Source organism: Episyrphus balteatus, chromosome 2 (genome assembly GCF_945859705.1).
Source record: "Episyrphus balteatus chromosome 2, idEpiBalt1.1, whole genome shotgun sequence".
In the NCBI taxonomy this organism is placed as follows: Eukaryota; Metazoa; Arthropoda; class Insecta; order Diptera; family Syrphidae; genus Episyrphus; species Episyrphus balteatus.
Window position 1 is genome coordinate 18,055,382 of NC_079135.1, and position 12,637 is coordinate 18,068,018.

General features: G+C 34.5%; 1 protein-coding gene across 15 annotated transcripts in view; it reads left to right on the forward strand.

Moving 5' to 3' along the window:
• Positions 1-12,637, forward strand: part of LOC129908709 (titin) — a 167,738-nt gene that overhangs the window by 92,434 nt on the left and 62,667 nt on the right. For 12 of the 15 annotated variants that reach the window (XR_008771314.1, XM_055985417.1, XM_055985429.1 and 9 more), the window contains 2 exons: positions 5,485-10,371; positions 10,559-11,794. The exons of 1 other annotated variant lie outside the window; for it this stretch is intronic. Coding sequence is in view for 13 of the 14 variants with exons in the window: in XM_055985417.1 (XP_055841392.1) it covers positions 5,485-10,371; positions 10,559-11,794 (6,123 nt within the window). In the remaining variant the exon portion in view is untranslated. The remainder of the gene's footprint in view (positions 1-5,484; positions 10,372-10,558; positions 11,795-12,637) is intronic. 2 more of the 15 variants (XM_055985423.1, XM_055985428.1) reach the window with 1 other exon arrangement.

Sequence of the window (12,637 nt, forward strand, 5' to 3'; positions counted from 1 at the left end):
AAAAAAAAAAACTTATGTTAAGGTCAAAAGCATCGTTATTAAGTATTTTTAAGAATATGTTAAATTAGACAGACGAAAAACGACTCAAAGTGAAATTGAAATGAATCCAAGGTATAGCTTTGACATAAATGCAGGTGTTCATATCTCATTGGGTGTAAAATTGAGGTGGATTTGTTTTTTTTTTTTCGAAAATCATTTCTTCAAGGCCATAAACAACAACAACATTTTATGATGCCAAATTCAATATAGAACGTTTTATATTTTTTTTTGTTGATATAAATCAATATTTTCATGGGTAGTTTGTTGGTGATGTTTATTTGATTGAATGACACATAAAAGTTGAGTCATGTTGTGAGATGAGTTACTCGAGTAAATTTCATCTATTTTTACCTTTGTGATTTTTAAGAAGATGTGACGGTGAATTTAAGAGCCACTTTCGAATGCAAAATAAACATATTAATCATTTTGCATTAAAATTGTACTATGGTGATGTTGATGTCATGAAGATAAGTCTTATTTATGGTGAGGGTGACACAAATTGACAATTTGGGTGGATGAGATTTAATAATATAATTAATTTGATGAAGACATTGATTCGACTATAGGTTTGAAATGGCTTATTTTTTGATAATTTTTGTATAGAAACAAAATTAAAGAGTATTTACCTTTGTACTTTGTTATCAACATCAGCCTTGTATTTCTATCGAATGCGCAAACATTTTAATCACTTCAATAAATTTTTTCACTTGGTAAAAACTGGCATGTCATGCAGGAGTATTAAACAAAGGACAACTCTAAAGAATAATAGCAATTGAACAATTGAACAATTTGCATAAAGCGATAGTAATACATTTCAATAAAAAAAAATTACTCATACGCCACAGTGACTCTCTAAGTTAAATGGAAAAACCAATCCAAATAAGTATGGCTAACTAAACAATGAAACCAACAGTCCTTCATACAGTCGATTTTTCAAGATTTGTTGCTGTATTTTCAGTTTTAGTCAAAAATATTTGTAAAAATAATTGAAAAGCCTTTTAAAAGTTATTTTTTTTTTTTTTTCTTTACCAAAATCAAAAAACTCAGAATTAATTTTTTATTGATTAAAAACAAATTCAGCCTAAAGGATATTTTTCTCAAATAGCTCTATTATTCATTACTTTCAACCCGGATTGTAAAAAATCATTTTTTGTATGCATTTGTTTTTTCATTACAAATTACAAAAAAAGATATATTGTAAATACAAAAATTGCATTAAAAAAAATATTTATTGCAGCGAAAATATTTTGCATTAAAAAAAATTCATTCCAACTCAAAATATTTGCTTTGAAAATAAAATTTTTAAATTTTGAATTAAAAAAAAAATTTTTTATTGCAAATAAAAATTTTCTGCATTAAAAAAAAATTCAATGCAAAATGTATGCAATAAAAATTTTATTTTCAATACAAATATTTTTGAGTTGCAATAAAATTTTTTTATTACAATTTTTTTTTTTAATTGCCATACAATTTTTTTTTTAATACAAATTTTTTCATTTGCAATAAATATGTTTATATTTAATTTCAAATGCATTTTTTTGAATTGATATTTTTACAACTCTGCTTTCAACAACATGAAAGCAGAAAGCAGGAATTTAGTTTTTTAGCTTGAGAAAAATCTAAAACAAGCTAATTGTGAGTTATGGAATTGTGCTTGGTATTTATTTATATTTTAATAAAATATAGTATTTAATTAAAATATTTTGATAATGGAAGAAATGGTATGAAATTTCAAGAAATTTGTTGTTACTGTAAAATACTTCACAAGTGGAGTAACTTGCCTTGGAACCGAAACAAAAACTTGCTGTTCTGATCATTACTTCCTTAGTGCCTTCAGCTAATAATAAAACCAGTTTGGTTTTAGAAGCAACTTCTCGACCATTCATTCATCAAGCGCCTAGAATCACCGACGTCATTAAGAAAGTTCTTAAAAAAGAAAATTTTTTAACAGTGATATTTTTTAATGTACATGAATAATTGTCCACGGAAATGATTATTCAGACCTAAGGGAAGTATTGGCTGGGGTATCAGAAAGTAGTGGTCTAGGTCCCAATTTGCAACTTGTTTTTACTTAACTCAAGCAAAAAACACTATTGCAGCTAAACGAATTTAAATCTGTCCATGTGGACCTTACGTATAAAAAAATAAATAAATTATTTATTTGTATTAATACTACACTGAAGTTCGATTGGCAAATGAGGCAAAATATCTCTGAATGGCACTAACGCAAAATAAAAATAGAAGCCGCTTGTTAAAAATAAACTCAAAATTAAATGAATAGGCTTGATATAATATACATAATAAGCTCATGAGTTTATGTCAAAATCACACGAACTGGGCTTCTTCATGTTTTTGGAAACATGATAAACACATAAGCAGACAGCGCACAGTGCGTTGACTAGTGTGCGCAATATTGATCTTCTAAGCTATGGAGCTGGTCAAGTATATGTTAAATAACTGTTTTTGGCTGTTTTTAATTTTGTTTTGCTCATTTTGGGGGATTAGCGGGACTTTCAAAAGCACTGAAAAAAATTTTAGTCATTTTGATATCTCGAGATTTTATTTTTGTGCATTTTCATTTGGTTCGTGTAAGAAAAGTACCAAAGTTTTATTTTTTTTTATTTGTGAAATCATGGATACATTGAGAACTTGTATGAGTAGTTATATTTAATTTTTTAAATAAATTTGAATTTTAGTGAATTATCGAAAAAAGTTCCTTTTTAAGGCATAAAATTTCATCTAAATTAAGCCTACAAAGTTGTAGTAGCAAATTGTAGCACAATGATTTATGGCATTATCTTGTGTTGTTATTGTTCTTTGAGAACACGTTTAGTTTCATTGCTAACTTTTGCTAACCTTCAAAATATTTGACTTTTTGTAGTCGGACCAGAAAAAATTAACGACTTTTTGAAAGGTGGATTTGTTTTGGCAAAAACAGGGGAGAAGATGAAGACATTGAAATTATTTTGAATTAGTTAAGTACTAGCAACTGCCACATAAAGTGTTTTACGAAAAAAATTGATAAATTTCGACATAAATCTTGATCCAAGGGAGAAGAAATGCATAAAAAACAGCTTTTTAACGCTTTTTTCCATTTTGGATATGTTTATAAATTAATTTTAGCAAAGTATAGCAACATTTTGTATTAATATTTTACTTTGTGGAAATGTAAAGTTTTCATGCTAATTTTTGCTATCCTTAAAAATTTTCAACATTTCTAGGACAAGGTCAAATCTTTAAAAAATTTAAAAATTTATAAAAATGGATTTTTTTTTTATAAAAATGGATTTTTTTTTATAAAAAATCACGAATTGAATATGTTAATAATTATTCTGTATGAATTGAAGATAAACAAATGTTCCATACAATTTAAAAATGATCTAAAATACAAATTAAGTTTTTTGACTCAAACCTCGACGGTGGGAACAATGTTCATGCTTTCTTCGAGAAGCATCATGAAGCTAATCCTAAAAATAGACTTACTCTTCCTGATAGCATTTTAACCTCTTGATGAAGGGGAACTAGTCGTGGAAGACACAAACACTACATTTAATAGCGTCGTCAAAGACGAAAAAAAGGAAAATTTGCAAGCGTTTAGCCTTTAGCCACTAAAGTGGGCGTGGCAGAGGGCGGAGAGGGTCAAAACTATTTTATATTTTTTTAACTCATCTAGATAATCAAATTTCCTAAATTTGGTGCAAACCGTTTTTAAGGTATAAACAATCATATACAAAAGTAGGTGTGGCAGGGGGCGGAAAGGGTCTAAACTATTTTTTTAATTTTCACACTCATCTAGATAATCAAATTTCCTAAATTTGAATCAAATGGTGCACACCATTTTCTAGATATAAATAATCATATACAAAAGTGGGCGTGGCAGGGGGCGTAAAAATTTCGTCAATTTTTTTAGAATTTCTCTTTATTACATCTACAACAATTTTTCTTTGCCAAATCAATTCCTTTTTATAAAATTGATTTTTGTCCACCATCTCCATACAATCGCCGCACTGTGCAGCGGTTCAGAACGCACTGCATATGCTTAACGAAATTTGAACGAAACACGCATATCAACATTATACCAGTCTTTTGAGATTGTGTGTTTTTGATCACTCACACATGCCTTTTTAACGTAAGCCGATTTAAGCTCATGCCTCTTATAGTTATAGTTGGACCTTAAGAAATTAAGAGTATTGACTTGAAAAAAAATATCAAGTCTAAGGAAATTTAAAAAATATTTTCTTTGGTACACATAACAAATATTAAGTGCCCTAATGGGCTGGAGTCTTAAAACTTTAAAATCTTTAACTTTGCTCACAATTGTAAATAAGTTTTCGCGTACAGGTTCTCGTACTTTTTCAGCTTTCTACTCGGTTCTTTGTCTTCCACGTCAAAATCAATGGTTTTAAACTTTTAAATCCACCTAGGACCCCTTCTACCATTAGAAGGAAGTCACGTAAAAGTGTGCTGCAAAAAGCAGTAGATGCACTTCAACGGCGTATAAGAAGGTAAGCCACAAAATAACTTGTTAGAACAGAGGCGGTTTATGTGAAATTTTCAGTATTCTACCGATATCAGTATTATTGAAGATTTTTCATAATTCAGGACATTTAAAATCTTCTTTTTAAAATCATGTTAAAAAAAAAAAACAGCTTTCAAAATTATTTTTGAATCTTCTATATTTACCAAATCTTAAACTGGTGCTTGACCTGAAACGCATACCACTCTTATTTTGCAATGATACATTCACCTCAAAATAACAATAATCCCAAATAATCCCTTTTACAGGAATCTCATCATCAAAACAACATTTTGAGTATAATAACAAAATTATTACATCCCACAAAAATATAGCCTCTATTAAAAATGACAAAAACACTTTTACTCGTGTTGAACATATTTCTCAAATTTATTCTATCCATGTGTATATGGCACTCTTGCAGAACATTTTTGAGAAAAACACTTGCACTGCTCAATACTTGGCATTGTCAGTTTGACCATGTATTTAAAAAAAAAACAACAAAAAACAACAACCCAATCCACAATCTTAATTAATTGCATCTTTGAAATAATTTTAACGAATTTGTCACGTTTTATTTTTTTTTTTTTGCTTTTTAGTATTTTTAATTTTATTTTTTTTTTTCAACTTGTCCTGCTCATGCCACAAAATCTGTCTAGGAATTTTTTTTCTAATATTTTTGTGGACATTTTTATTAAATACTCTATTTATTTATTTATTTTTTTTTTTTTTGCTTTACTAAAAACTTATGCTTGTGCGGATACATTTTCAATTGGCTAGAATTCAAAATTCCACACGTCAAAAATCTACCAAAAAGATACTCTTGTATCTTATTGGTAGAGATATTTTGAAACAGAACGCATCTTCAATCAATTTTATTTGGGGGAAGATATAAATTTTTAAAAATATTTCCTTATTTCTTTTTACAGAACGAAGAATTTCTGCTTACCAACTGCAGACAATTGATTCGGTAGAAGATGAGTCGTCCTCTGGTAAAGAGGACAGCTCACCAGAGTCACCTCAACAGCAACATTTATATCCACCACAATATACTCAAAACCTACAGGTGAACGGTCACAGTGGTCATCGACCTAGATCGAAGAAACCTCGTAGCAAAAGTTTACAGCCTCAGTCGAATCTTGTTCCATGGAGGAAGAGTTCAAGGCCACGTCGAGGCCGTTCTCTAGAGAAACAACCCTTCCTTCCTGGTTTTAAACCCGAACCAGTAAAGTCTTGGACTGAAGAACCGATTCTGTTGAAGCCCGCTACAATTGAAAAGAAGGTTGTTCCGAAATATGAAGTCGCCAAGGTCTTCCTTAAATCGATTAAGGATGAACGTGATCAAGGCTTACTCAGTATTGGGTATCAATTGGAGAAGATTATCGAAGGCAAGACTGAGAAGGAAGCTATTCCTTGGGTAACAATGCGTGAGAAGTTACGAGCTGTTGAACGAGTTCAAAAGCAGCTGGAGAGCTTTGATCTGGAAGATGTGTACTTATCTCCATTGCAACATGCTAGGGAGGAAATAACTCCACAACAGCCTCAACAAGCCCAACAGCAAATCATGAAAGAACGAGAGATTGAAAGACTGAAGAGTTTCGAAGATGGCGCCATTATGGACTTTACCGAAGAAGTTGAAAAACTTATTTCGACTCAACCAAAAACCGATACAGTTCCATGGAAGGAAATGCGTAAACAGCTCAAGTCCGTACAAAAAGTTCATAAGCAAATTGAAAAGTTCAAGATCGAAGAAGTCGAACTGAAGTCTGTACAAGTTCAAACAGCTACTTCGAAAATGATGACAATGACCGTTGATGAATCTTCAAAGGCATCGATTGAAAAGGTCATGACGAGGGAAGATATCGAAAGATATGAACAAATGAGTGAAGTACAGAAACAACAATACATCACAACTGAAGATATCAATATTCTAACAGTGGAAGAGCGTGAAAGGTTAGAAGCTCAACGTTTGATAAGTCATCAACAAGCAACTAACTGGCGTAAGCCAAGAACAGACTATCAAAAACAGAACAGTGCCTTGTTTGAAGATTCTAGTACAATGCAAGTAGAAGAAGTCACTACGAAGGTTATTCAACAGCAGGCTACTGATGAAATCGCTGTTTACAGACGCATGAGTAAGACTGAAATGACACAAGAAATGCATAGGCAAGAGTTTACTAGCATTGAAGACACAAATATTATGCGTCTTCAGAAGAGTGAATGGGAAAACAGTGAACTGATAAGGAAACAAGAAGAACCTGTTCATTGGCGACGTGGTAAGACAACACAACAGGTGGAAGAGACTAGACTTACACATGTCGAAGACTCTACATTCCTTGATCGTAGGGAACAAGAAGTTGAAGAAGTTAGAAAAGAAGAAGCAATTCTTCAACCAACACATTGGCGTCGTGGAAAACCAACTGAATTCCAACAAATTGAAGATTCTTCGTTCTTAGAATTGAAACCGGAAGAAATTGAAGAGGTTACTAAGAAACCTGAAGAGGTACCAGTTATGTGGGAGAGAGGCAAGCGTAAGCCACAACAAGAAGTTGTTGCTGAAGAATTGGCACCTGTTGAACAGATCAAACCAAAACCAACAAGACAGATTATTCCACAACAACCGGAACAAGTTGAAAAGGTTGTTCTTAAGCCAATTCCTCGGCAAAAACCTAAGCAACAAGAAATTGTTACTGAAGACACAACAATAGTTTCTGAAGAACGACAAGTAATTGAAGAACAGGAAGAAATTGTCAAACATGTTGAAGAGAAAATTGAAGAACGTATTGTACAAGAAGAACAACAGGTTGAAACTCAACAAACTACAGTTCCATGGTTGAGAGGTAAGAAGAAGGAACCACAACAACCAGAAATGGTTGAACAGGTTTCACTTAAGCCCACTCCAAGACAAAAACCAAAACCACAAGATGTAGTTGAAGAAGTTCAATTGAAACCTATTTCACGACCAAAGCCTGCAGAAATCCAAGAAAAGGTTACTCACGTTGAGAAGGTTACTGAAGAAATCACTGAAGAAATCAAAAAGGTTCAAGAAGAAGTTGAAGAATATATTGAAGAAAAACCACAAGAGCAACCAAAGATTGAAGAAGTTGCTGTTCCATGGGTTCGAGGTAAAAAAGCAGCCGAAAAACAACTTCAAGAACCTGAAAAAGTTGAACAAGTTGCACTTAAGCCAACTCCTAGGCAAAAACCAAAACCTGAAGCAGCGGTAGCTGAAGAAGTTCAGCTTAAGCCAATTTCAAGACCAAAACCTGTAGAAAAACCAGAAATTATTCCTCAAGAAGAGAAGGTTACTGAAGAAGTAATTGAAGAAGTCAGACCTGTACAAGAGGAAGTTGAAGAAGTAGTTCAACCAGAAGAACAACCTGAACAGCCAACAGTTCAAGAAACCGCTGTACCATGGAAACGAGGCAAGAAGGCCGAAATTCGTCCACAAGAACCGGAAAAGGTAGAACAAGTCACATTGAAACCTACTCCAAGGAAGCAAATTCCTAAACCAGAACCTGAAAAACCTGAAGAAGTACAATTGAAGCCGTTTAAGAATCAATCGATTGTTGAAATTCCTCAGGAACCAGTCAAATTGGAGCCTATTCCTCAACCTGAGAAACCAGTAGTTGAGGAACTGGTTCAACCACAGCCACAAGAAGGTGTTCCATGGCAACGTGGAAAGAAGCAAAAGCCACAACCTGAAGAAGTGGAAGAAAAATCATGGCCCACTGGTAAGAGGAAACCATTAGAAAAGGAACCGGAGGAACCGATTTCTCTGAAACCAGTTCCAAGGCCTGCGCCTGAAGAAGAAAAGGTAGAAGAAGTTGCTCTTAAGCCTGTGAAGCGTCCATCACTCAAGCCTCAGAAAGAACAAATAGAAGAAGTCGTGCTTAAACCAGTTTTAAGACAGAAACCTAAGCCAGAACCGGAAGAAGAAATACAAGTTGCATTGGCACCAGTTCCTAAACCAGAAGTTTTGGAAGAGGAGAAGCCCGGAAAACCAATTGTCATTAAGAAAAAACCAAAAGAAGAACCGGTTTCGGTTGAAGAAGCACAATGGCCAAAGGGTAAACGTCGTCCATTAGAACCAGAACCTAAAGAAGAAGTTCATCTTAAGCCAGTTCCAAGGAAACCAGTTCCTGAAGCTCCAAAGGAACTTAAACAACCAGAAATCACTCCCAAACCTCAGGAGGAAATTCCTGTTATTCCAGATGAAGAACCAGTTGTTTTGGAAAAACTTGAACCTATTGCCCCACAAGAAGTCGAAAAGGTTCCAGAAGAAGTTAAACTACCATGGGTAAGAGGTCAAAAGAAGAAACCAGAAGAACAGCCAATTGAAGAAAAGAAATGGCCAAAGGGTAAGATTCGTCCACAAGAACCTGAACCAATGGAAGAAGTTCATTTGAAACCAGTACCAAGAAAACCAGTTGAAGAAGTTGTTGTACCAGAAGAGAAACCCAAGAAAACTCCAAAACCAAAACATGAAAAGCTTCCAGAAATTCCCGATGCCGAGCCAGTTGAATTGGAGAAGGTTGAACCATTCGAAATTGAGAAGGTTCCTGAGGTACCAGTAGAACAACCAGCAGTTCCATGGAAACGTGGAGAAAAGAAGAAGCCCGTTCCAGAGCAAGTTGAAGAGAAACAATGGCCAACAGGCAGAAGAAAGCCAAAAGAAGCAGAGGTTCCTGAACAAGTTCAGCTTAAGCCTATTCCAAGAAAACAATCACAAGTCGAAGAACCATTGGAAGCTCCTCTTCAAGCTCCAGTTTTGAAACCTGAAGAACCTCAACAACCAGAACCGGAAGAAGAAGAAATCATTCCTGAACCAATCGTTGAAGAAGAAGAACCACGCAAGGAAAAGGAGAGAAAGAAGAAGAAGAAGCCAAAACTTCACAAAGCTACCCCATCGGTTGATGAAGTTAGTGAAGAGGAAGTGATACCATTCCAAGAGCCAATCGCTGAAGAAGATCAAGTTGATGCTCTTCCGGTTGATGTAACAAGTAAAATCGCTGTAACTGAAGAAGTTCTTCCACACACAGCTGAAGAAATTCTTACCGAAGAGATTGTCAAACAGCGTGCTCACAAGAAACGCACAAAACGTCTCAAGGAAGTCTCGTTCGATGAGCAACCACAACTTCTAGACGCCGAAGAAATCAAAGAAGAGGAAATTGTTGAAGAAGAACGTGAAATTTCACAAAAGACAGTTACCCTTCAAAAGAAGAAAGAAGAACCAAGACCACAGTACATAACGACGGAGCAGCTGATTGAGGTCGATGTTGATGAGGTTCATCGTGAGATCGAAATGAAGCTCACTTCGAACATTGTCAAGAAAGAAAGAAGACGCATTCACATCGACGACAGTCAGCCGCTTCCCGAGCTGGAACTTATTACACAAAAACGCATTCAAGAGGGTCTTGATAAGCTTGCCGATGAAGAACTTATTGAAGATGAAGTTATTCAACAAACTTCTGAACAAACTATTTCTGAGGTCCAAGAGCAGGAACGAAAGATTGTTCGTAAGAAGAAACGTGAAGTTCGTCCTCCAAGAATTACTGAGAAATTAAGACCTCGAGAATGTGTTCCCGATGCACCAGCTGTGCTAGAATGCAAAGTTGAGGGTATTCCATTCCCAGAGATCAATTGGTATTTCAATGACACTTTATTGTTCGCTTCGGAGAAGTATGAGATGTCTGTGGTGGAAAGTGTTGCTAAGCTGAAAATCGTTAAGGTAACACCACAAGATGTTGGAGTTTATACTTGTCAAGCTAAGAATGAAGGTGGCGTTGCAACTTCAACAGCAAATGTTTTACTTGGTAAGTTCTCAATAAAAGTTTTTCTATGTCAATTCTTGTAGTGAGTTCCAAATTAGTTTATAGAACCTTTTCCTGAGTTAGTCATAGTTTTAAGGCTAATTTACACTAGTTAACTCAATCTTAACACACATACACACTTTTACTCTTTTTTATTTCAAAATTTCCCCAAAAAAACTAAAATATTTAGAAAGAGAAACAGGACTAGCTCCACAATTTGTCAAGCCCCTCAAGATTGAATTCACTGAACAAAAACCAGAAAGATGCTCAGTTACTGTGACCTGTCAAGTTGAAGGTATACCTAAACCAAAAGTAAAATGGTATCGTGGTAAAGAAGAATTGATTCCAAGTGAAACTGTACAAATGTTCTACGATGAAGAAACCGGTGAAGTAGCTCTAGAGGTAATAAATCCACCTACCAATGAAGCTATAGTGTATTCAGTTCAAGCTGAGAACACTTTTGGTAGGGCAGTTGGAAATGCAAATATTCTCCGTGAAGCCGAGCCTACGGAAGAAGTAAAAGAAATACTTAAAGCACCAACTGTCACTCCGTTGACAGTTAAAGTTGTGCCAACTGGTGGCACTTTGGTATTTGAATCGGTTTATGATGGTATACCAAAGCCTGAAATCAAATGGATGCGTAATGGCCGAGAGGTACAAATCAATGAAGACGTTACAATAATCACAACAGAAACCACAACCACCATAACTGTCAAAAATATGACCCGCAAACGAACCGGTAAATATGAAATCTGTGCTAAAAATCCAGTTGGCGAGGCTAAATCTTCCGGTTCAGTGGTAGTTTCTGATTCACCACAGAGCAAAGAAATTCAACCACCACGTTTCATCGAACCATTGAAACCAAAATTCATAGCTGAAAATGAAGTTGCTATCTTAGAAGCAGTAGTCGAATCGGAACCGGTTTCTTCATTCCAATGGTTTGTTCACACTGAACCGATCAAAAGTTCAACTGAATGTCGAATTATGACCGAAGGCAATAAATCAGTTTTATTAATTGAAAATTTCACCAAAAAATTCGCCGGCCCATACACATGTCGAGCAGAAAATGTTGGTGGTTCGGTAACATCAACCGCTACCGTTGACATTTTAGAAGATTCACCATTCGAACAGGTGACAGAATTAATATCACCACGTTTTGTTGAACCTCTGTCACCCGTTCAAGTGATGGATGGTGAGAAATTGTATTTGATATGCGAGGTACATGGTCAACCAATACCACGTGTCGAATGGTTCCATAACGAAGAAAAAATTATCGAAACAAAGGAAACAGTTATAACACAAGACATCCGCGGTGTTTGCACTCTGTCTATTGCAGAGGTATTCCCCGAAGATGATGGTCAATATAAGTGTGTGGCAACGAATAAAATCGGAGAAGCCATTACAACAACAACTGTTAACATTCAAGGTATATTCTATAACACCATCTTTTTCTTTAAAAAAAAAAAAACAACTTTACCAATATAGTACATATTTTATTCAGCACCTTTATTTGTAGTTGTATAATACACTAGTTTTTGCATTTATGTAATTAATTATTATGTGTTGGTTTTAGATTAAGGGAATTAGGTTAAAAAAGCTAAGCCACATATCTAAATACGTTTGTTTCAGCAAAAAGCATTGTATCCCTTAAGTACTTGTACTTTCTTTTATTATTTTAAATTATGAAGAAAATAGAAAGCAAACAGAACTAGAACTTTTAAAGAGCAAACGTCATTTCAGCCATGATTATTTATTATGACATCTGTCATAATAATCGTTCGGAATGTCCGATATTTCAGGTCGAAATCTCGCGACCTGAAATATCAGAATGTCACTTTCAAGTTTCAACCATAGATATGAAAACTTCAAATGTTCATCCCTTTTTTTCGACAAAGATCAAAAGGATTAGCTGAGCAGTTTCCCACCCAAAATAAATATGTATGCGTGTGATCTGTTTCCCGAGCTGGATGCCATAGATAAACAATAGCAAGATAATAAAATAATTTCGAAAGTTTCTATTTAAAAAAGACCAGAATTTCAAAGTGTGCCTTATCTATGTGTGGGTAAACATGGCGTAGACACAGACACATAGAAATGACTCATATACTACATATTAAATTCGCCATTTGGTTGTCAAACTGACAATTAGTCTTTGGATCTTGGTATGGTTCATCTATGGTGCTATCTCAATCTCAATTGACTGGTTATTATAATTCAAAATGAAGCATGATTTGCGTTTATTAGATTTTAACGCAGTATAATAAAAGCG